This window comes from Carlito syrichta, unplaced genomic scaffold (genome assembly GCF_000164805.1).
Source record: "Carlito syrichta isolate Samal-C Ts95f unplaced genomic scaffold, Tarsius_syrichta-2.0.1 Scaffold305546, whole genome shotgun sequence".
Lineage (NCBI taxonomy): Eukaryota > Metazoa > Chordata > Mammalia > Primates > Tarsiidae > Carlito > Carlito syrichta.
Genome location: NW_007249642.1, coordinates 401,376 through 427,618, shown reverse-complemented (window position 1 = coordinate 427,618; position 26,243 = coordinate 401,376). Strand labels below are relative to the sequence as shown.

Here is a 26,243-nt window from a genome sequence, read left to right as displayed (position 1 = left end):
AAAGCAAAACATCTGGAATGAATTTTGGGAAAAATCTGAAAATGCTGATTTGCAATTACTTATAAAGATAGGATTCAATGGTTGCTTTTGCTTTTCATGTCTGGCCTACATCAAAAAATAAAGAAAGAAAGAAAGAAAGAAAGGAAAAAAGAGCGCCCACGTGTCTGAAGGCTTGATAGTGTTAAGACAGCGCCAATACAAGGCTGGTGCGGCAGAAGCCAAGCCTTCTTAGGTGTGTCACTTTCCACCTGCCCGCTGGGGGGCATGAGGTGCAGGATAGAGGCAGTCTTCAGGATTGCATCTTCCACCGGGTCCTGGAGGGCCCTGGGGCCCTGGGGCACCTGGTGAACCTGGCAAACCCAGGGCTAACAAAATAAAAGACTCCATCAAAATGCAAGTCAACAGGACCCTCCCTACCCCTCACTCTTTCTCCATCCCTCCTTCCTTCTCTCCTTCCCCCTCCCTTCCATCCCCCTCCTCCTCCCTCCCACTGACTAATGTAGATCGTTCAGCTGGCCACACAAAGGGCATGGGGGGAACAGCACGGTTCTCTTTGTAAAGGTGTGTTGTGTGGCAAAGATCACTTGACTCTTACCTGAGGTCCCAGGAAGACCAGGACTTCCCGGTAGCCCAATTCCAGGTTCACCCCTTTCTCCCTTCTGTCCTCGGTAGCCTAAGTGAGAGATGTAGCAAAAGAGAGATAAAAAGGTGAATGTTCTGTGGCAGCATAGCACACTCAGGACTCATGCACTGAATCTATGATATTTATGTGATTCCTTCACTTGACGTAAATATGGTATCTGTGAGGCTTTGTGTTCACCGTATTTAGCTTACATATCCAACAGATTGGGTACCAGAGAACAAAGAGGAGTTTAAAAACACACAAAAGTGCCAACCAATCACATCTGCATTGTGAGATTTTTGGTGCTGAAAATGACACCTAAATAACTCAAATCATTCATACTTTCTTTCAAATAGCTATGACACCGCGTCTGAGCTCTTGTCGAAGGGAACTCTGACCAAAAGAAAAGCAAGCACAGGCTAAATAACAGGAGTATACCGAGACAGTTCTGCTTAGAATGAGGTCCAGACAGTGTGATAAGAATAGGGGCCTGGCGCAGTGGCCCAAGCTTGTAATCCCAGCACTTTGGGAGGCCAAGATGAGAGGATTGCTTGAGCCTACTGGTTCGAGAACAGCTTGGGCAACTTGGTGAGACCTCATCTCTACAATAAATTGAAAAAGTAGCTGGGCGTAGTAGTGCGCACTTGTAGTTCCAGCTACTTGGAAGGCTGAGGTGGACGGATCGCTGGTGCCTACCAGGTCGATATGGGGGTGGCCGTGAGTGGGCCACTGCATTCCAGCTGGGGTGACGGAGTGAGACTCCAACTCAAAAAAAAAAATTTAAAAAGAATAGGGACCTTAGTCCAAGAGTTAAAGGAAATAAATGAAAGGAATAAACAAGTCATGGTTTTAATAAGTGATAGCAGGAGTCTGAGTATAGGTGAGTTAACTCATCTAAAGAGTCGAGTTTATGTTGAAATTGCCGACTATCACAACACTATTTCCTTTCTAAGTCGTGTAAATGCCACCCCGTGTTCTAACACGGCAGTTTGTGTCTCCCGAGGACCTTCAACAAACAGGAGTAGACATGGGATTCTCCCAAATGCATGCCATCAACTCAGATATTTTAACCAAAATGCACTGGGTCTGAGATCTGTGCACATTTGGAGACAGGATCATTCTGACTCTGGAGCACACTTGTTGCCCAGGCTAGAGCAGAACAGAGCACTTTGTGCCTCTAAGAGTCATTACCCCTGCTTGAAAAAGCCTCTTATCTGTATTTTGTATGTTAGCACCCATGAGATGCTTTAAAGAAAATGTCCTGAGCTGTAAGAGTTTCACAGGGATGGCAAATAGAGTTTTTGTTTCAACTTTTTCATACTTAAACAGCAGCTGAAAATTGCTCCTGGCTTCAGGTGAACAGAGAAGTCAGCCAAGCTCATGTAGACACACCGCAAATAGGAGAGTATCTCAGTAGGAAACAGTAGGTCCCAATGTAGTTGTGCCTTTTCATAGGATGTGTTACTGCAGCAGAACATGATGGAAGGAGGAAATTTCATGGTCCCTAGGAACAGCATCATGATACATTATTTCTTATTATTGTTGAGAATAAGACATTGGTTTGGGGGGTGCCATTCTCAGTTTTGACTTGGCCATACAACATATACGTTATTTATTTTTTTAATTTTTTGAGTTGGAGTCTTACTCTGTTGTTCAAGTTGGAGTGCAATGGCATGCTCACAGTCACTGAAGCCTGAAGTCGTGACCTGCTGGGCTCAGGCGATCCTTCCACCTCATCCTTCCAAGTAGCCAGAACTGCAGGCACGTGCCACCATGTCTGGCTAATTTTTTGATTTATTGTAGAGATGAGGTCTCATCAAGTTGCCCAGGCTGGTGTTTAACCTGTAGCCTCAGGCAATCCTCTCACCTCGGCCTCCCAAAGTGCTGGGATTATAGGAAGAAGACACTGCACCTGGCTCGTACACATTATTATACAAACAACATCAGCAATATAATCACCACACAGTTGTTTCTTCACTTTAGAGGTGCGACCTGACCATCAATGTGAAAATAGTGGAATATGTGTTAAAACGTATTTTAAAGTGTACATTGAAAATATATCTAGCAGGAAATTTTCACATATTTATATTTGAAAATAAGGTTAAAGATATTCCAAACAATTCCAGATCCTAGAGAGAGGAGAGGTTTCAACATGCGGCATGATATCCTAAGTTGATATATACTCAAATTTAAGATATGTCCAGGTTTTTTGATATAAGTGACTTTCATTTAACATATGTGAACAATAAGGAAAAAAGTCTGCAAGTAGGGTCACTTGAAAGCACCCTTCCAAATCCATTGTTTAAACAATGGATGGAGGGAGATAACATTTACTCCCTCAGGTATATCTGAGAGTTCAATCAGGGTCTCACTATTCCAGAAAGACTGTGAAGCTGACCCTTGAGCTATCTCAGTAAGTACTTAAGATCGTAGGCTAGAAAAATGAGGAAGAAAGAATCATAACTGAAGGTATATGAAATTTTTATTAACAAGAGGATTAACAAGGCTGTAACACCATTCCAAATGAAGAATATATCTGTTAAAACCACCTACTAAATTTAGTTCTCGGATTATAATATAATGAAATGGTGTCCACATGGATTTTCAGTGCGTGTGATTTCACAAAACAAGAAACAATAATTTGGACAATGCTGACCCTCCTCCTGCCAAATGTAACAATTTTTTGTACCCGCTTCTGAGTTCTTTAGGTGAATAACTACCTGTTATTAACAGACGAAGCCGAGAATTGCACAAGCACAGGAGTGCTTTCCACTTGTGAATTTCCTACCATGGTCCCAAGATCACTCAGGATGACGGCTCTTGAAGCCACAGGATCTTCTTGTATAATTGCTTCATAATACACCTTCTGGTGGGAATGCTAATGAAGTCGAAACAGCGTTCCCCTTTTCTAGGGCAGGCCTCGCTTTACATTGGGAAGAGGCTGGTTGATCTGTAGACAGACATATGTTTCCATAGACCATCAAAATGCAGGACGACAGTTTGACATCACTGTGGAGTATGTAGGAAAGCAAATATACACAGTGGCAGTGTCCCTAATGAAAGCATCCTGAAGGCCTGGTCATTGACGAGACTTGGAGCATGGTGCAGTTCTCTGGGTGGTCAACTGTGTTTTCTTCCAGTAGGGAGATTTCGCTTCTTGTTCCAGAGATATGCTTCTTGAGTTTGAAGTCTGCATCTGCATGTGTAGTGGACAGAGGAGGCCAGAGAGGGCTGCTGCCGGCATTTCAGCAGGGGTATTTGATGACTAACCTCTGACTTTTTTCTTTTCATTGCCAAATTCTTAACTTTTAATGCAATTTACTCTCCAACCTGGCTCTGGCAGAGAAACAAGGAAAATCAAAGTATTTTATGACCCTTTCAAGCTGTCTTTTGGGGACTCTGGCATCTTTAAGACTATCACCCATAAGACTTCATCTACATGTCAAGAAACTCACTTCCTGATCTTTCTCCAGCTGCCCATTTCCTTTTCTGCTTTCACAATTCTTCAGATAACTACACTGTCTAAAGAGTCGAGTCTATGTTGAAATTGCCGACTATCACAACAGTCAGAAAGTCTTTGAATTCACCTTTAGCCTCTGGGTCCCCGCTTGGAAATGTCCCACCTTTCTGGACAGAACCAGTGAAAATTCCACACGTATTGATTTATTTAACTTCTGTCCTCCTTAGCTGTATATAACCATGGTGTCACGTTTCTCAGGACCGCCCGGGGATTGGTGTCACGGGCCTAGGCCACTCAAATTGTCCAGAATAAACCAGCTTAAAATATTTTACAGAGTTTGGCATCTTTCGTCAACAAATTCTTCATGTGGGGAGCTGGTCTTAGGCCTTACAAGTCGTTCAGCCTCCCCGAATTGACAGTGACACCTGTCAATCACTCTGACACCCACATGCCCTCTTGTATCCAAAGGCCCCTCCTGCTAAAGTGTGATGGGTCAGATCTCCGTCAGTCACATGAACCACCCTGTAGACCTTGCACAGAAGGTTTTCTTTTATGAGAAACCAGTAACAGCTAAACTTCAAAAGTCCACAAGAACAACTACTCCCAGTGCTGCTCTTTTAAAACCCATGGACGGCCACGGGATGAATGTGTTTGGTTTTTCCTCCTAACTCTACAGGCAGGGTTCTTTCTGAAGTGAAAAGGCTCTGAGCGTGCATCTATTTCTCGGGGTTCCCATGGGATGGAGAATCAGCAATGTCTGGGAAGTTTCCTTATAATTTTTCCTCATGAGACTCACCCCAGAAGATGAGGTCTTTTGGGGAAATTCACCCTCCTGTGCCTACAGGGCACCCAGATGGGTCATGTTTCTTAGGGTTTCTTTGATCCCACGTAACGCATTCTAGCTCAGGCATGAGAGGCCCAGCCACGAGCCCTGCTCTGCCAACCCCAGGTAAGTGCTCAGAACTCCACAGAAAGTTCTCCTCTTGGTGCACAGTGGAGAGGCAGTCGTCAAAACCCCAAGTGGTAGCTGAGGTCTCAAACTGTCTGGAAAGGTTTTTGAATTTTAAAAAGACATCAGTAATTACCCCTTTGGAAACAGGAAAATTACAAATGAGATGACCCATCTCAGAATCATGATGGTCTTCTTTCTCACTGGAAGAAGATCAGGAGCTCAAAGAGGACCCAACAATCCTTCATGATCCTGGGAGGCACAGCACCTCTCCTTTCAACACTAACAATCTCCTGTGATCTTCTCCGTGTTTTCTACATGTCTCCTGCCTTCTCAGAAGCACCACAGGAAACGCGAGACCCCTTGACATTTTGTCCTTCCCTAAAGATAACCAAGGACTTATTCTGTAGTGCACATTTCAAACCAAGCCACTTAATTTTATTTTTATTTTTGTAGAGACGAGATCTTACTATGCATCCCAGGCTGATCTCAAGCTCCTAGGATCAAGAATTTCTTCTGCTTTGACCTCCCGAAGTTCTGGGATTACAGTGTGAGCCATGGCGCCCAGCCTCAAACCACTTAATTTTAAATGAAATGGGGCCAGGATCAGTGGCTCAGCCTGTAATCTCAGCACTTTGGGAGGCCGAGGCGAGTGGATTGCCTGAGTCCGTGGGTGGAGACCCACCCGGGCAACTTGGCGAGACCTCGTCTCTACAATAAATCCCAAACTAGCCAGGCATGGTAGCGTGTGCCTGTAGTTCTGGCTACTTGGAAGGCTGAGGCGGAAGGATTGCTAGAGCCCAGCAGGTCAATGCTGGGGTGGCTGTGAGTATGCCACTGCACTCCAGCTTGAGTGAGTGAGACTCCAACTCAATAAATAAATAAATAAATAAATAAATTAATTAATTAATTAAAAAATGGATTGCTATCCTGATAGACACTGAAAAAACAAAACAAAGTGTATCTCATCCAGAAACTTCAGAAGAGCCACCATCAAACAGAATGAATGAACGGGTGGAGTGTACTGGGTCACACTGAGCTGCTGTGTTTCCTTTTCCTTTCTGCCTTATGTCACCCATTTGGGCCGGTTCTCAGCCTCAGTTACGTGCCATGAGGACTAACTTTGCCACAGTGCTCAAGGTGTGCATGATTATAAAGGTAGTGGTTTCACATGCATTTTTTTCTTGCCTTTTTGAGAAAACTTCTAAATGGAGCAGAGCAGAGCTTTGAGGCTGCAGCTACAAATTTCTCTTCTAGGCGTGCCATACCTATTTATCTACCAAAACCCTTCCATTCTTCCTGTATTCCTGGAGGGCACAGAAATCAGCGGCCTGCTGCTATTCTTCTTTTCAGTAGGGTTTCTGTGCCACTAGACAGGATTATCAGCACAGCATGGTTGTGAACACACAGTTCTTAAAAGTGAATTTCATTTTTTGCAAGTTTTTTTCTGCATTTCTGGCAAATTTAACAAATACTGAAAAGAGGGTATCATGGAAAGGTTAAGGAGACAACTCCTGAGTTGTAGACAAGATATATCTGTTGTCAGAAACCCTCTGGTGGGACAAAAGTTTTGACAATTTTAGTGGTTTTTCAAAAAGTTGGGGATCCCGTGGGGGAAATCTTCCAAGTTCAAGGACTACACTCAAAAGTCCGTCAGGAGTACAAGTAGCCCGTAATATCTCTGAGGCATGACAGCTGAGCAGCCCCACAGAAATCTTTTGCAAACTGCTGGGCAAGCATGTGGTGAGTGGAGGTCTTGTTTCCAGAAGCTTCGCTGAGATTGTTGACTGAGAATTGCCTCTGACCAGGAGCCCTGCAGACGGGCATGCCCGCAGTCACAAGGGTGTTGGGAGCCAGGGCTTGAGCGGAACAGCAGACCCGGGCCCAGAGCTGGTTCCTTGACCATGACCTTTCCCATGGTCCTGTCTTCTCAATCACTCTCTGAAGGATCTGTCCAGAGTTGTTCTGTCGGTGCTGACAGAGCTTATTCTTTTTAAAATGCTCATTCAATGTCTCTTTTATTATTGTTTTTAAATTTCTTATGGGGAACACATGATTTTTGGTTACATGGATGCGTTACATGGTGGTGAAGAAGACTGGACTTTAAGTGTACCCTCCACCCCCATCTGTGTACATTGTCCCAGACAGGTGATTTTTCATCCTTTACCCCTCCCTATTCTGAGTTTTCAGTGTCCGTTATACTGTTCTCTATGCCTTTGCAGATCCTTAGTTTAGCTCCTGATTATAAGTAAGAACATGTAGTGTTTGGTGTTCTGTTCCTGCATAAGTTCACTTAGGATGATGTTCTCCAAGCCTCTCCAAATTGCTATAAAAGCCATGATTTCATTCTTTTTTTAATGACTGAATAGTATTTCATGGAGCGTATATACCACATTTTCATTATCTACTGAGCAGTTGGTGGGCACTTAGGTTGATTAGACATCTTTGCAATTATAAATTGTGTGTGTTTTTGTGTAGTGACCTCCTTTTCTTTGGGTAGATACTAAGTAGCGGGATTGTTGGACCAAATGGTTGATCTACGTTTAGTTCTCTGAGAAATCTCCATACCAATTTCCAGAGGTTGTACTAGTTTACACTCCCACCAATAGCGCTTATTCTTCATATGGTTTGAGGCTTCATACGTCTTCAGATGGGCTTTCTTTTTTTTTTTTTTGAGTTGGAGTCTCACTCTGTCGCCCAGACTGGAGTGCAGTGGCCGCTCCCGGCCACCGCAGCCTCGACCTGCTGGGCTCCAGCGATCCTTCCACCTCAGTCTTCCAAGTAGCCGGAATTACAGGCATGCGCTACCACGCCCGGCTGATTTTTTGATTTTATTGTAGAGATGAGGTCTCGCCTGCCCAGGTGGGTCTCGAACCCGCGGGCTCAGGCAATCCACTCAACTCAGCTTCCCAAAGGCGCAGGATTACAGGCTGAGCCACCGAGCCCGGCCAGATGGGCTTTCAAGATCTTCATTCCAGTCTCATGCCTTCTGACTCCAGAACAGACCAGCTCAAGAAAGTGGATACTCCACTGCCCTCTCCTGGACAGCAGGGAGGCTATTCGACTCTACACTTTTCTCTCTCCTTCAATCATCTGCCCAACTTCTCTATGATCCAAGAGAAAGGTAGAATGTACATTTAACTTAAGAAAACCGGAGTGATTTTCCTGTTGCTGTTTTATAATGTTCCAGCTAAACTCAAAACTTGTCAATCATGGCTATAAGTTAGTGTTCTAATAGACACTTGCTGGGGGCTGAACCAGTGTTGCCCTCAGACAGGAAAGGGTCAGGAACCATCTTGGACACTTCCTCCAGGAAGTAAGGCTCAATGTTGTAGAAAGGAAGGAGGAAGAAGAGTGAACTAGTGAAAGGAAAATAATTCCTTGCATATGTATTATTTTGGACTGTGTTCCTATTTAATTCTTGTGTTAATTTCCTCTTCTCCTTTATACAAGCTGCTTTTGATGGTTTCAAGGAAGGAACTTGATTCCTCCACAGTCACAATAAGAAGCAGTTTCTCTGGTCTTATCTTTCAAGGTATGTACTCCCCAAATTTAATATTTCCTTGCCAGATTTGTGAATCTTCTAGACATGGACCTGTCTGGCCATGTTGATGATTGCTGACCATGTTTCAAGAAAATGGCCTTGCCAGAGTAATCTAGTTCCTCTTTATTTAAGGTGATGTCTCTTGTTGTCATTTATGAAACAATGTTTTTAAAAATATAAACAACGTTTGGTTTTTAAAATTTTAGAAATCATAAGATGAACTCTATAAAGTTTGGAAGTTATCATCCACAGACTCTATTAGAAGTAGAAATATTCTATAATTTCTTAAAAGTATATTTGAGGACTAAATGACCATTTGTAGTTGAGTCTCCTAAGACTCTTTCCTTAGTTTCTTTAAGATACTAAGATGATGAACCTTGTTGTTTGACTTACACCTAAAGGAAGCATAAGAATCTGTCAGATTCCTGGGTCACAATGGTTATAAGCACACATTGCTGCTGTTGTTGTTATAATCGGTATTATTACTACAATACATGTAGAATAGCAAATGATTATCAGTCAGTTTTGAAACTGAAGTAGTAGTAACTAAGCATCTCCTTCTAGAATATGTAGTAAGATATTTCATATGAAGCCATTTTTATATGTTACATAGATAAACTTTTTCATTAACTGTGTTGAGTAAGTTATGAATACTGAGAGACAAGACATGAGTAAGCCAACTCACACTTACCCTGGGGTCCAGGGTCTCCTGGTGGCCCAGGCAACCCGTCCTTTCCTGGTGGCCCGGGCCTCCCGTGAGCCTGAGCTGCCAACATTGCTGCTGGCAGCTTGAGCTGGGACAGGAACACAGCCATCCTCTCTTCATGGATGAAGGGGGAAAAAAAAAACACAACCCAACACATTATGGAATAGAGATATTTTATGTCACAAGTTTTCAAAAGTTTTTTTTTTTTTTTTTTTTTACATGAAATTAAACCGAAAAAGGATTTAGCATTCTATTTAAGCACATCTAATTTACCCGCTGGTCTGACTGCTGAGTTTTTTGATTAGACAAATAGAATTGATTACACCAAGTTGTGTGAGTACAGATGCAGGCCAGCTGTGCTGCCAGAGGGTCTGAGGACTTTGTGCCCCTGAGATGTCACAGTGGGTGAACGGAAACTCACCTGGAGTTCAGTTAACCTCCGGTGATGACTTGTGGAGAGAATTGGGTTCACATGCCAAAATAATTTTTATAATTATGTCAAGTCACTTTTCAGTGATGTTGTGAGTGTTATGTGTAGTGACTTAAAATCTGTTTACAAATTCTTTGATTCTTCCTTCCCAGGTGGACTCTAATTCCCCTGTTTTTGAGTGGGGGCTGGACTTTTCATTTCTAATGAATAGGAAAAATGTTGAACTGACAGTCATGCAACTAGGGACAAGGTCATGAAAGACACTGTGGCTTCCTAGTTGCTCTCTCTCTCAGATTGCCCTGGGGAGGGACAGTGGCCCTGGAGTGAGGACACTCCAGTCTTGGGAGAGACCCAGGCAGGGGGAACTGATGTCACGTGCCAACGGCCCCAGTCTAGCCTTCAGATGATCACAGCCCCGAATGACGACCCAACGGCCCTGGCCAGCTTTCAGATGATCACAGCCCTGAATGAGAACCTAGCTACAACTTAATGAATCCTGAAAGCCACACAGCTAAGCAACACAAGGCCCTGACCCAGAGAAAATGTGAAGTAATAAATGATTAAGCCACTAAAGTTTGGAGGTATTTTCTCATGCAGTAAGAGATGACATACAGTATGTGACCCTTGTTATTCTGGAACAAAACTGCATTATTAAAAGAGAGGTCTGTAAGGAGTGGTGACTCCTGCCTTTAATTCCAGCATGTTGGGAGGCCAAGAAAAGAGGATCAGTTGAGCTCAGGAATTTGAGACCAGCCTGGGCAAAATAGCAAGACTTTGTTTCTACAAAAAATTAGCAAGGCATGGTGGTATATTCTCAGCTACTTGGGAGACTGAGGCAGGATGTCTGAGATTGCAGTGAGCAGTGACTGTGCCACTGCATTCCAGCTTAGGTGACAGAATGAGATACTGACTCAAAAATAAAATAAAAGAGAGGTTCATGTACTGAAAAGACAACCACTGGTATCCTACTTACAAGATATCACTGTTTAAGCTCTTTAGTGGCAAGTATGGAGATTTGTCAATAACTCACCTTTCACTTTTAAAGAGAATCTTTTATTATTATTATTCATTTAAAAACACTTATAATTAGTAATTTTTTTCTGGCTGGATGTCTAGTTAGTGAGTCCCTTATTCAGTCAAGGTTTTAGTAGGAAAGATGTCTAATTTGGCCAAAGAAAAAACTTCAGCATTGATGCCAATGAGCCTCCACTCTCAGAATTTTGAGTATAGACAGTGAAAACAACAACAACAAAAAGATTCCGTACACTTCTGTGATCCCAGAGAAAATATTTGAAGGAAATACAAGTTATGAGAAACTGACAAGTTACCCAGTACGTTTCAAATGTTGATAAATATGACAAGATCTTTTGTAAGCATTGGTGATGTGACCTTTATGGATTTAACATTTCCTAGACAAGCAACGGTCCCTTCTCAAGAAACATATTGTCATTTAGCCTTTTATTCATTCTACACACTGCCTAGAGCCCAACACTGTGCATGTGGGTCCTGAAGAGAGTATCGAGAGGGACAAGAAAGGATGAACTAAAGGTACTTCCTCAAAGTCGGCTCTGTCATCGGGCCACAGAAATGCTTTAATAGTTGGCACAGTGGCATATGCTTTCTTTAGATACTTATTAATAAGTCACAGAGCCTTCAGATGAAAGTGAGTTGACACTGTGGAAAACTGGTATGCTAATACCTCACAGAATTGAAAGAATCTGGAAAATAAAGTTCAAATAATACAAATATGAAAATATACGTAAGAATTTTCACTTGAAAATAAATTCTTAAATAAGATATAGAGGGGGTGCCAAAAATGTCACATTTTAAGAGTTGTTATCTATGTATTGCTTTTTGAAGTTGAATTAAATTATGGTAGCAATGTGCAGTGTGACGTTTGCTCAACTGTGCTTCCACGATTTTCTTTGACTGTCCTTCCTGGCGTATGGTGGTACTAGCCTTCATTTGATTAATGTCATCTTTTGAGTGAACGTCATACTTAAAGTGTGCATACATTTTTTGGCGCCCCCTGTATTGTTAACTAAATTAAGTACACATTCTTTGTAAGCAGAATCCTGCATTGCAGATTTTATACTTTCTCAGTTTAAGTGCTCTCATTTGGGAGTTATGAAGAGATCATCATTTAAATAAGAACTACTCTCCGTATTTTTATAAGATTAGCTTCTGGTAAACAGAGTAGAAATCTACTATCCAATATAATTACCAGATATTCCATCATAGAAGTACCTTTTGAATCACTCCAAGATTGCACTTACCGTTACTGAATTCTTGGTTATTAATCCCACATGGGCCCTTGTGTAATTACATTTTATGTCAAAATCATGCTCAATATTTTATGACTATATGAAATTAATTTTGGTAAAAATCATAAATTCATTCAAGATCCATTGTAAATGTAGTCGATCATTGGATTCTTCATTTAAACTTGCTTGGTTTGTTAATATTTTGTATATCTCACATCCTAAAAATCTAATATATAAATAATGAGATTTCAAATAGAGAACTAAAAGAAAATATATCCTTGCCATGACAAAAATTAACCACGTTGTTTTTTATTTTCCTCGTCACATAATTTCTTTAAAAAAAGCAAATTCAGTAATTCAAATGATTTCATTTGTAAAACAAACTTATACCCAAGGTTTCAAAGATACATGTAGCGTGTAATAAGAAATGAATTCTTAATGTAAAAAATTCAGCCTGGGGTTGGTGCAGACAAATCTTCTAGAAAAATTTTTTTACTAATGAAATTACTGTTTATTTTGTAAGCAAAGACCAGATGACAGACAGCAACACACTAGAAACTACTGCTGCTGATTAGAAAAAGCAGAGGCCAAGTAATACAGACCTTTAAGCAGTTACTTCGATTTTCTCCAGTCTTTTCACTCAGTTTAGTTCATTTAGCTGACGTTCAAAGAAATGTTTACTTAACATACATGTATGTTTTACACGTTTTTTTGATAAAGAGTAAATTTACTTCTGAGTAAAGGCCATTTTCCTGTGAACTTTCAATTAAAAAATTATTTGTATACCATGTAGGCCCTTACATTGCTTAAGAAAGTAAAACAAAAACATTTTTTCATATAGAATTACTAAGGAAGGGCCTCAACATATACAGAACATTAGCTGTAACTATCCAGGAAGTAATCACCCCCTGCTCCCATTCTGCAGAACTAGGATCTTTGATGAGTCTTGGTGGTGGATGGGAGTACAGTGGTTGTTGGTCACCACCTTCGGATAAAATTCTGCTACCTGACTCACTATTGGGATGTTTGGTTGATGTGAATACTATATATTTCATTCCAGTAACTTAATAAATCAAATAGGTAGTTAATATCTAGTCAGAGTCTTGCAAATCATCATATGGCATGTAAATATCTTTATTATATTAAATTATAAATTGAGTGTTTTATAATAAATATGAAATTTAATGATCAAAGTTTGAAACTTTATATATTTGTTGTATTGCACTTAAGATGTATTTTTTCCAGTTCAATTTTTCTTAGTTTGAAACATTGAATACCTTCAACATCTAAACATGAATATTCACAATACTGATTTTGACTCTTTAATGTATGAATTCGTTTGCAAGTACTTTGCTTTGGGTGGTTTTTCACGTTTTTAGCAAAACAGAACTGTGCTTTAAGTAATTACTTCTAGCTGCAAATCATCTAGATTTGAGGCCCACTCAAAAAGAGACATTTAGCGTAAGAGTAGTTCCCTCTCCTGAGCTCTCCCCTAATGCACTGTAATTTAAAATAATTGGTTTCTGAGCATCTAAATGAATTGTAAAGGCCTGCATTCCTAATTGCCTCTCCTCTGTTTCTTGGGATCTTTAGTCAGTTAACCTGTTTTTGGCTAGACTTTCTAATGAGGCAAATAATTAAAGAGTTCAGACAGAAGCCTGCATAATTCCACCTGCCAAGGGCTAAGCCACAGTTTGTCGGGGCGGGGGAGGGCTTGTTAACATAATGCAGATATTAATATTCATGTGGTGATAAGCTGCATATTTTGGAGAAGGAAGGGACATTCAGTTGTCATCTGGCCCATGACTACCTTCCATTTCACGAATAGAATTTGTAAATATTTCTAAGAGAGAAATTCATCTTTTTCTCCTAATGCCCATTTTAATGTTTAATTACTCATTTTCTTGGTGTATCTTCAGCTTGTTTTATTTTGTTATCCCATTATGGAAACAGAGAGCAGTTAATGAGTATTTCTCTTGGAAAATCAGTCATGTACTTGACAATAATGTTCCCTATTATCCTTCAAGTTAAATCATTCTTACTCAGAGCCCTGGTAATCTGTTTCTTAAATCACTTTTGGGTTCCATTATTCTTGGGCTTTCCCATACGTGTCCCTTAAATGTGAAAATCAAAATTAAATACAGTTCTCTCCTAAAGGGCTAAATGATCAGAAAAGTAATTCCTGTGATATTTTAATAATTACATTCTAGCTTCATTTTAACTGCTAATACAACAGGATCATTTGGTAGATTCATATGTATTTAGTGGTTCATTATGTTCCAAAGGTTGTTACCACTTTATTAATCTCTGACCCAGTCCCCTGCTGCCTTGATGAGCATGGTGCTTTGAAATGTTGTGACTGGTGAAGATTGAGCACAGGCATCTGCTGTCACCTCTCCTGAATCCCCATGAAACAAGAGCAAGATGCTCTTTTTAAATGTATAACACCAACAACAACACTTCAGATGGCTGAGTGACCATGACTTAGGAAACTCAAGAAAACCTAACTCTCTCACTAGAAGCAGAAGAATAACCTGACTGAAGCCACAAGGTCCCCAAGAGGCTCAGAACTTGTCAGCATGAGTTATCTGTAGAAGTGGGGCTGCAGGGACTGGAGGCCAAAATAAGGAGCATTCCTGGAGAGTCAGTCTGAGAAGTCATCTTCAGAATTCCTCTATGGACACCACTCCCAATCCTGGAAGCCTGAACGGTTACTTATCTGAGAAAACGAACAGTCCATCTCTGCAGTGAGGATGCCAGGCCTGCTGAGACTCGGCCTCCCACAGTGAGAACTAGGAGGATCAATGTGTATTTGCAGCTCAGCGTCCAGCTGGCAAACAGCTGGAAAGGGACGTGACTCCGCTGGGGAACCCAACCAGACCGAGAGGAGAGACTTGGAGATGCCAAGGCAAAACGTCCCTTCCGCAGGAAGCCCTCAGGCCACTCATGGTGGAGCTCATGGGCATAGGCCTCTTTGTTTTCTCAAAGCTTCCACTCCACCTGCAGAACCTGCTCTCACCCATGATAGCAGCCAGGGACTCCTAGGCACAGGGGAATTCTGTCAACCAGATGGCAGAGGCCCAAGTGAAGAAATTGAAAGAAGCAAGTTGGAAGAAACAGACTACGTGGTAGAAAACGTTTTCTAAAACTCTCCATCTCTGCATCTGCAGTGATGGGCATTTATTGGATGATGTGGATATACACCCACGTATGGGCATATATACATTAATATCTTCTTTGTAGAGAGGCAAAAGAAGGTGCTACCACCTCAAAACAAGAGCAGGGTGACATGTATTCACACACCCATACATGTGTAGGAAGTATACCCATGAAAAACCGAGAAGGGGACTTTCAGAAATGCTGTCCAGGGACACTTATCCTAACTTCATCTCCCGTAGCTGCAGAGGGGGCCATGCTGTGCCCAAGTTTGCTTTAAGCTGAGGGAACCTGACCTTTGTATACATTTCTGCATGGGTCTGTATGTCCATGTGGTTCTCCAAGTGTACACATATGGGAAGGCGTAACAACAGAAACTGAGCTTCTCAGATCAACGAGACCCTGACGTGTGGGCAGCATGGCAGGCAGAAACAAAATGCCAGAAACCTCAAAATGTCAGAAGATGCCAAGCCAAGACACACAGGCGGCATCTGTCCTGGCTCTGTGTGGTCACTGTACTCACAAAAGGAATTGGCCTGTTGGTCAATCAAACTGGGAATTTAATTGAACTTTGGAGTGGGTATATATTTGTGCATTGTGGTCCACTGGGAACCCAGACTTGGGATTGGTGGAAAGATTCCTTCTACCATGGTTAGGCTTGGGAAAGGACATCAGGACGTGGGAGGGGGCCTGGGAGACCTGGAAGGTAGCCCACGGTGTGAGCTCCATCATCTGAGTCACTGGGAATCTCCCAAGGGGGTTGGAAGGCCCCATAAGCAGAGTTCAAAGTCTGAGTCCTGGTTTAGTTTCACAAGAGGCTCGGATCTGGATGCTGGGTTGACAGTGGGCCTGTAGGACCTCCCAAAGACCTCTCCAGCACCCCTGACTGTCCCTGACTTGCTGCAGGGAAAGGAGGGTCCCCAAGGCAGGGTGCACAGGGCAGAGATGGGAGTGGCCTTCCTCGACTCTGTCTCTGTGGAAGCACTAAGAGAGGGAAGCGGGTGGGTGCTGTTAACTGTGGTCTGGACTGTCTGGACACGTTCCTGCAGCTGCAGCCACACGTGACGGTTAATCTCTGCTTTTAGAGAGAACGCTTTCTGCAGATGGGAGTTGTGACCTCGGAGCTCTACGATTTGTGAAAATGGAGTTTTTCTTTTTTGTTAATGGTGCTCAGAAGCCACAGAAAAGGTGACTTCTGAGTGGAAAATCAAGAGGACTGAATTGAAATGATCTTGAAACAAATGAACTTGAGTGCTAAATAGCTAACTCTGGGTTTCAAGTGTAATTATGTCTGGGAGAAGACAGTCTTGCTGGGCTGGTGCCAACAGAGATGGCGGAGGGAGATCACAAGTGGAGTCTCCAAGTCCAGAGAGACTCCGAAACACATTTTCAGCTGCCACTCATTGGACCTGGCGAGGTGGGAAGAGACTGACAGGGGCAGTGGGAGAGATGTCATTTTATATATATATACATATATGTATATATTTATATGGAGAGGGAGAGAGAGAGAGAGAGAGAAACATATATATATATATATTTAGAGACATTCTATCTCACTCTATCATCCAGGCTAGAGTGCAATGGTATGATCATAGCTCACTGCAGCCTCATCCTCCTGGCCTCAGGTGATCCTCCTACCTCTGCCTCCCAAAGCTCTGGGATTACAGGCATGAACTACTAAGCCCAGACTCTAAGACTAATTATTATTTAAAATAATAAGGGCTCTTTGGAGAGTAGCTGGTTCCATGTTTGCAGCAGACGGACTCAAGATGGACTTGGGCCTCCTTTAATCTTAGTCCTTACAAAATTTCACAACCTATTTTTGCCTTATGGATGCTGAGCAAAGATAGTAGGGGCCACAAGAGCATGTGTAGATTTATTTGTCAAAGACAAGCCATGTCCACTTATCTTTAGAGTGATCTTGGTTTTAGAAAATTATTTGACAAAATCATGTGTATCTTTGTGAGTGGAAAAAAATAGGGTGAATCTTAGGACAACTAAATGGATTCAGAGTCCACCAGTGGACAGAATGAGTCCAATGGCATTTAGAAAGGCCTCATCCTTGACTCTTGCTTTTTATTCCACATTCCTCTCAGTAATTAGAATGATGACATGCTTATAAAATTAGAGATGACATGGAGTTAGAGGGTCAGCCATCTTGCCTGCAAGAAACAGCATTTCACAAGAAATCTTCAGGTTGGAACAAGGTCTGGACATGAATCATTTGAAACTCGTAAGAAGAGGCATAAAATCACACACTTAGATTTTAAAAATGAACACACAATCTGTGATGAGAAACACCTCACTTAAAATTTTTTGCACAGCCAGTCTCATGCTTAGTGGGCAGAAGCTGGAAATATTCCCTCTAAGAACCAGAATGAGACAAGAATGGCCACGCTCACCCATCCTATTCGGCAGAGTACCGGAAGTCCTAGCCAGAGCAATCAGACAGGAACGGGAAATCATGGGTGTCCAAATAGGAAAAGAGAAAGTTCACTTCTCCCTCTTTATGGATGTTATGATTCTATACCTAGAAAACCCTAGAGAGTCTGTCAAACACTTCCTCACACTGATAAACAACCTTGTAAAATAAATGCACAAAAGACAGTTGCATTTCTATACACCAACAACAAGAAGTCTGAGAACCAAATAAAAAACACAATTCCATTCACAATAGACACACACACACACACACACACACACACACACACACACACACACACACAGAAAATAACTTGGCATCCACCTAACCAGGTAAGTAAAAGATCTTTATAAAGAAAACTACAAAAACTCTACTCAAAGAAATCAAGAATGATGCAAACAAATGGAAAAACATCCCATGTGCATGAACTGGAAGAATCAATACTATAAAGATGTCCATCCTACCCAAGGCAATCTATAGATTCAATGTAATCTCTATCAAATTGCTGACATCATTTTTGACAGACCTAGAAAAGACAATATAGAAATTCATATGATAGCAAAAAAAGAGCACAGCTAAAGCAATCCTCAGCAAAAGGAACAAAGTTGGATGCATCACAATTCCAGACTTTAAACTAACCAAGATGGCATGGTATTGGCATAGGAATTGGCATATAGATCAATAGCACATGACAGAGAAATGGCATGGTATTGGCATAGGAATTGGCATATTGATCAATAGCACACGACAGAGAAACCGGAAATAAAAACACCATCCCTCGACCAACTCATCTTTGACAAAGCCATCTATAACAAACGTTGTGGAAAGGAAACCATACTTAGCAAATGGTGGTCGGAAAACTGGCTAGCCACAAGCAGAAGTATGAAACTGGACTCCTACACACTGCCATATACAAAAATTAACTCAAAATAGATCAAGGACTTAAATGTAAAACCTCAAACTATATGCATCTTAGAAGAAAACATAGGGAACACCCTCCTGGATATCAGAGTAGGCAATGAATTCATGGTCATGTCCTCAAAAGCAAATTAAACAAAAGCTAGGATAGACTGGTGGGACTTTATCAAACTGAAAAGTTTTGGAGAGCAAAAGAAACCATCAAAAGAGTAAAGAGAAAATCCCCCGAATGGGAAAAAATATTTGCAAGCTATGCATCTGACAAAGGCCTGACATCTAGGAGCTACAAGGAACTCGAACAAACTGAAAGGAAAAAATACAAACAACCCCATTAAAAAGTGGGCAAAGGACACGAACAGACAGTTCCCAAAGGATGACATACAAGCAGCCAATAAACATATGAAAAAATGCTCAGTCTCACTATTCATCAGAGAAATGCAAATCAAAACTAAAACGAGATACCACCTAACTCTGGTGAGGATGGATATCATTAATAAGTGAAAAAAACAACTGCTGCTGGCATGGCTGTAGAGAAAAGGGCACACTTCTACACTGTTGGTGGGAATGTAAGCTTGTTCAACCTTTGTGGAAAGCAGTGTAGTGATTTCTCAAAAAATAAAAAATTGAGTTTCCATGTGATCCAGTAATCCCTTTCCTGGGAATATACCCAGAGGAGCATGAATCGCTCTACCAAAAAGTCACCTGCATATACATGTTTATTGCAGGACTATTCACAATAACAAAAACATGGAATCAACTGAGATGCCCGTCGAAAATGGACTGGATAAAGAAAATGTGGCATATACATGCGATAGAATATTATGTAGCCATAAAGAAGAACAAAATCATGGCCTTCTCAGCAACTTGGATGCAGCTAGAGACCATAATACTAAATAAACTAACACAGAAACAAAGAACTGAATACCACATGTTCTTACTCATAAGTGGGCCCTGGATACTGGTCACATCAGCACAAAGGTGGGACCAGCAGAAGCTAGACACTGTTAGGGGAGGGAGAGAGGGAGGAAGGAGATGACATGTGGCAACATACTGGGTACTTGGTCCACTATCGTAGGGAGAGAAGGCCTACTAGAAACTTCAACTGCATGCAACCTTCTTATATAGTAAATCCTCACTTGTATCCCACAACTCTAAAAAAAATATGTTTGCACAAGGAAGACCCAGGGCTGTTAGTTAACTGAAAACTCAGAATGAGTCAGCAGTATCATATAAATGCTTTATAACAAAAACAAAACAAAAAAGGAGGCAATACTATCTTAGGCTGAACTATTGAGTGCCTACAGCAGGGGTCAGAAGACTTTCTCTGCAAGGGCCAGAGAATAACAACATCAGTCTTTGCAGACTGTAATCTTCCTGCCATGTTGTGTGATAACCAAGAGAGAGGATGTAAAGGCGTGAGCACACTTCATTTACAGAAACAAATCAGAATTCCAGATCATTCTCACATATCACAAAAGAATCTTTTAATTTTTAAAAAACATAAAAAACGTGACTTCCTCTTTGCCTCCCCAAAAAGCAAAAGCCACTCTAAGCTTGTGGGTCACACAACATCAGGTGGCTTGCGGACTTGACTGGTGGGCTATGGTTGGCCGTCCCTGGCTTAATCAAAAGACACCGCACTCTGCCTTGATCAAAATACTCCTGGATAAACGAGAGTCAGTTTTAAGCAAAACACTTCTTGAGGTGACAAATGGGGAGGATATGGACACATTCACTCTCAGGAGAGAGAACTAAGGGTGAGTGTGCTGGATACCGAAAACACTCAGAGGTCATCGTGTGAATAGAAAATACTTCATCTGTGTTGTTCATAGACCAGGACGATGAGAGGATGTCCCAGGGAGGCAAAATTTACCTTAGTGTAAGGAAGAATTTTCTGTCACACAGAGCCAACCCCTTGCCAAATGGGCTGCCTCTTAAGCTGGTCATTGCATGGCTGTCTTTTGAGAATGTTGCTGAAAAGGTTCCCCACAGTGATGGGCTTCAGTGCAAACCTCAGAAATGATATTCACCAAGCCTCACCTTCAAAAATCCTAAGGACCTCTTGATTAATATACTTCTTTATTTCTTCAAATGAAACTGCATCAGCCTAAAGAAAGGAAAAAAAAACAAAACAAATAGAATATCGCAAATGAATAAAGAGTGGAAATGTTGAGTTGATAAGCACATTTGAAACTTCTATAGAGACTCATTGATCAAGCAAATTGCTTTTAGCAATTGACTATTTTGGGCAACACAGATCTTTTGTTCTGATCCTTTTAGCAATAAGTTGAAGTGCATAATTGCTTTAAAAGCTGTGGCTGGAATTACAACCAGTGATATCAACATGCTTCCTATTGAGTGGAGAGATGTGACTTGACTTTAAAAGTGGGAAAGACATTTCCTGTTATATCATCTTATAAAGTTAAGGAATGTAAACAGTGTTCTCATGACGTTAGTATCCCAATTACTATCGAACTTATAACCAATCCCCAGACATTGGCAAGTATCCAATTGGTAAAAGGTATCCTCAAAGAAAGAGAACCTGGAAGGGAACTCCAAGTATGCTGGATTATTTCTAAAAATGTTTTATTCATGGCAGAACATTTACTGAGTTTTATCTACTTCATGATAAAGTTTATCCTGTAATCTACACATTGCAAGCATATATGTATTGAACAATTTTCCTTTCTTAATAGAAAAGGCTTAAGGGACCTGGTAGAAGGAAGTAGGTCAATGATGTCAGTTGAATTTTAACCTCTTGACAAGTAAATCCACATGCATTTGACAAAGAGCATAACATTTATAGTAGTATTGTTTTGCTGTGGTGCCTAGCCATTTTCAAACGGGAGCTATTATTTTTCACGAGGGTCAGGATTTCACAGTATTTTGTTACTCTTCTTTGTATTTGGTGTTATCATCCAGGGGTACACGTGTGACATTAACAACCGTGGGACACAGGTCAGAGGCTGTGATACAGAGAGTCATCCCATGGGCTAACTATTCACTTTGAGATGTCTACACAAACAAAGACGATAATGGACGTGGTCAGATGAGAACATTGGGAGCTCTGTGGAAATGTGATTTCCAGCCTGCGTGTGGCCTCAGCACCTCTCTATAATTAGACAGTGAGCCTGAATTTGTGAAAGTTCATCACCATCCTTCCTGGAAACTCCTCCATCCTGTCTGTGCCTAGGTATGTGATAAAACTGTTGTTGTGGAATTTCCTAACATAAATGATGCTAGTTCATTTGTAACAACAAACTTATTTCGAATCAGAAAAACTTCAGTGTGATGGACTCATAAAGTGATGATTTCTGAAGGACGGGATAGTTCTAAAAATGCCCCATTTCATTATTTTCACTGCATAGGAGACAAATGAACTTGAATTAATGCATCTAATGTTGATTACTGACACAGCACTGGAAATTCAAGGCTTTATTCAAGTTTAAGAAGCGTAGGTAAAAATAAAGCCACGTGGCAATTGCAGGAATACGAGGCTCTGCTCTGGAAGGTGATCTGTCACTGCTCACTTCACTCAGAGTCCTCCTTCTTCCCTACGTGGATATCTTCAGATGAAATTCTTCTGAGGCTGCCCGCCCATGCCTCCCGAGGATGAAAACAGAGACGTCGGCATTCTCACTGGGCACACTGGGCCTAAGTGGTTTCTACCTCAAAGCACTACTCAGGGCAGATCTGCGGTTCTGACCTTCAGGAGAATAGAATATGAAACAGACATGTTGCACAGCAATGTGAAGCAGATGTGTGTGGCTTCAGTGCAGTGTGAGGAGACATTCTAGATAGTTCCTGTGTTTTAAGAGCATAATTTTGGATTCCCCCAGCCTTGGGTCTGGCCTACCTAATAACCCCATGACGTGGGGCAAGTCAGTTGCCAGCTTCTGCATCTTGGCAGGTGTGATTCCAGGACCCCTGTGATTCCAGGTGGGTTGTGAGACCCAACAAGGCATGTTCAGCAGGAAAACAGCACAGAGTCCAGCACATGATGTAAACCCCTGTCATGACCCTTAAGGAGACCAGCTTAGGTCTGTTCTGTCTATTGAAAAGGCATCATCACTGCTTTTGCTGTAGAGGGCTCCACAGTCAACAAGAGCCAGGAGCCCTGAAGCTCTTCACACTACTTACCAGAGTGCCGGGGATGCCTGGAGAGCCTGGCGGGCCTGGGTGGCCAGGGGTTCCCACGGAGCCCTTAGTCCCCGGTGGGCCCACAGGTCCTATGGCCCCCTTGGTGCCAGCAAGCCCTGGCTTTCCCCGTTCACCCTGTGGGCCTCGGTCTCCTGGAATTCCCTGATCACCCTGTTAAGGAAAACATAATGATAATAGAGAATACTCCCTCCTAGAGCCACAGCAGCATGGCTGAGAGCAGAGAGTCTAAGTCCACACTAGAAAGTGTGCTGTGGGACTGCAGGTGGTGACTTGAACGCTGTTCCTCCCACTTCTCCTGCAAGTGTGGATATGCACACTACACTGAGCAGGACAATATTGAGAAACATGCAAACGAACCCAGGCGAAGTGTGGGAGCAGTGCTGGCACCCAGGCAGCTCTCCACATGTGCATGGCTGCAAGTGCCAGTCTACCAGAGGGTGCCTTGGACAGTTGGCACCAGTGTCACCCAAGGCCTGGGTCTCCTTTGCAATCATAGAAGAAGCTTGCCCAGAGGACCTCATCACTGAGATTCTTCACTCAATAGAACCCCAGGACACTCAAAACTGCTCCTAAATCATGTGTACTCCCCACTCCACTTTCTCCTGTTTGGTCTTTATCAAACTCTTTGGGTTTGCCTTCTGTACTTGTGTTCTACGTGTGTGCATGCACGCATGCACATGTGTACATGTCTGCATGTGTATACACGTGTGCATTGCATGCATGTATGTAGGCACGAATGTGTGCATATGTCATACATGTGTACATGCATGTGTATACATGTGTGCATGTGTGGGCTTGCTTGTGAGCATGGTCGTTGTGTTCTAAATATATACAGTACACAGAAGTGAGAAAGCAGAGCCTTTGAAAGGTTCTGAGAGATAACCGGGGAGGCGGGTGGCTGCTGAGATTATTTACCCAGTGGCATAAATGAACTAGGAGATAATTTGCTGAGTAAGATGCCACATCAATTAGGAAAATATTACATTTGATGAGTCTAACTCCTTCATGGAGTTTCCTTCATGTTGTCTTTTATCCTGCAATCTGTCTACTGCTGTGTATGTTTGTATGACAGAGAGAGAGAGAGAGAGAGAGAGAGAGAGAGGAAGAGAGAGAGAGGGAGAGAGAGGTGGTTTATTGTGGCAGATGTTTCAGTCATAGGTTTTTAAATATTCAGTCACACAATTCCAGGAGGTGATGTTCACACTCAATATGTTGGAATGGTGCTTGAAGTTGCCATGTGTCTCCTTGGCAAAAGGTCAAACTCTATTTCTCTTGATTTAAAAAATAATGACAATAAGTGGACATTTATAGAGATCCATGTGAACATGGACTATGAAGACATATAGAAAGAAGCCACAGGCAACCCTCTTTCAGGTCCCCTATCACTTGAGAGCTTTTTTGTCTGCTTAAGAAACTCCTGCTTTCTTACCTCTGGAGAAAAAAAAGAAAAGAAAAGAAAAGAAAAGAAGTCATGTAGAAAGAAATAAAAGCAGTTGGGCCTAATATCAATGCTGTTGTCTTAGTTACAAAAACACATCTCCATATAGGTCTGTCAACCTGGCTCACATTTGGAGAAGTTTCCAAGATGATTTAAAAAAAGATACTAGCACACTTTGATCAATGATCAATACTGTGATCATGTGCAAAATAAATGCAATCTTTAACATATAAAAACTATTTTATAAGTTAGGTACAAAGATGTTCACTGTAGTGATGTTTATTACAAAAACTGGAAAGAATCTGCCCAGAAAAAGGGGAGGTAAGTGGAATGAGGTCTATTCTAACAGTAGAATAACATACAGCAATTAAAAGACAGATGTAGATATATAGTTACTGGCAGAGAAAGATGATTATGTATTGTTGTATGAAAAAAAGTCATTTCCAAGACAGTAAAAGTTCATCTTTGGAAAAGCATGTATTTATTTATATTGTTACCCACATATGTGTATATTTTGCATATGAGTGAGAGAGATGGAAATCTGCCCAAAATACCAAAGTGCTCGTCTCTGTGAAGGGGAATGAAGTGGATTTTTTTCTTTCTATTTTAATTTATATTATCTTTATTTTCACATTTCCTTCAGTTATTGGGAATTATATGTGCAATAACAAATAAAAATGAGCACATAAACACCGTATGCAGACAGACACGTGCCCTCCTCACACATAGTCACAGTCCCTGAGGAAACAGCCCTGAGTAACATTCCTGAGGAACCCCCACAGCCACGTGACCCCAATCCTACTGGAAAGCATTAAGGTTTATTAAAGAAACTTCTGGGAAGTTGCAGCAGCAACAACAGCAACCCGAGGAATTCAGACAGTAGCATGCAGGGTAACTAGGTTGCCCATAGCTTCACTATGCATCCATTTCTTTCCATTTCTACCCCCTACCACCAAGACTTCTTCCTACCACCAAGACTTCCTGGAGGCCAGTGTTTCTAAAAGGGGGATTTTGTTCCCCGAGAGGCACATTTGGTTGCCACAGCTGTACGCGGAGGCCAGCGGTGCTGCAAGCATTCCACCACTCAGAAAGCAGCCACCACAACAGAGTTACCTGCCCCCAAATATCCCCAGGACTGAGGCTGAGAAACTCAGCTCCAGGCAAAAAAGAATGTGGGTGATGTCACACAGTAGGGGTGCATATCTGAGGCAGGAGGATGATGACAGCTTTCCAAGCTCGAAGAGGGAAGTGGACTTGGCTTTGTGCAGAAGCTGGTCATACAGGTTTACCTGCCGTGTCACCTGCTCTGGGTCCTTTATCGGTCATATTTCATGTCTAGTGGGGCTCTCAGATCACAGACAGCCCACCCAGCCTTTTCTTACTGAGAGGTTTGTAGGGGTCTATATACACAACTGTGAACCCAAACGACAGGATAGTTGTAACAGACCTGAAAAACAGTCACGACAGCAGTATACATACACGTTCTCCTTTGGGACCTCTGTCTCCAGGCTTGCCTGCAATGCCCTGAAAAATAGATGTAACACTGACATCACCACTTGCCAAGGCTTTCATCAATCTGATTGACCTACGTGATGGTAGGTATTCCAGATGCAGTGAACTTTTATTTTAAACAATATTTTCCATACCTGAGCACCTGGTAATCCATCTTTTCCATTCATTCCCTATAAAGATGAAACATGATTAATTCTAATTCTGCACGAACATAGGTAGACACAACAAAAAGGTAAAGTTTCAAGGACAGCTGCTTAGTCATATTGTTAGTGAAATCTTGGTGAGACAATGTGGTGAAATGGAAAACAGATTAATAGAGTCAGGCATCCCTGCGTTCAAGTTCTGTCACTTACTAGTTGCGTTGACCTTGTTGGTCAATTTACTTAACCTCAATAGCATCAGCCTCTTTACTTACAAAGTGAGGAAAAGTAAACAGTCACCCAAGATTATTTTCCTGAGAAATAAGGAGGCGCCCCATGTCGCTAGGGTGTTGGTCATAGCATTTTTGCCACCTGCTAACAAGTTTTCATAACAGAGAGTCATCTTCAAGGATGGCCTCAGATGCTGTGGGGGAAATTTCTAACATGACCAGATCATGATCCCACCATGAAATCAATTGTCAGCTGGAGAAGCACTGCTGTTTCTCAGTCGGAAGATATGA

The 26,243-nt window shown here is 41.8% G+C and overlaps 1 protein-coding gene across 1 annotated transcript in view; it reads right to left on the bottom strand.

The window, feature by feature from the left end:
* Positions 1 to 237: 237 nt before the first annotated feature.
* Positions 238 to 26,243, bottom strand: part of COL19A1 (collagen type XIX alpha 1 chain) — a 333,729-nt gene continuing 307,723 nt past the window's right edge. The window contains exons 44-50 of the mRNA XM_008061721.2: positions 25,717 to 25,752; positions 25,550 to 25,594; positions 22,612 to 22,782; positions 20,512 to 20,578; positions 9,267 to 9,395; positions 596 to 673; positions 238 to 365 (exon numbers count right to left, since the gene is read on the bottom strand). Of these exons, the coding sequence (XP_008059912.1) occupies positions 238 to 365; positions 596 to 673; positions 9,267 to 9,395; positions 20,512 to 20,578; positions 22,612 to 22,782; positions 25,550 to 25,594; positions 25,717 to 25,752 (654 nt within the window). The remainder of the gene's footprint in view (positions 366 to 595; positions 674 to 9,266; positions 9,396 to 20,511; positions 20,579 to 22,611; positions 22,783 to 25,549; positions 25,595 to 25,716; positions 25,753 to 26,243) is intronic.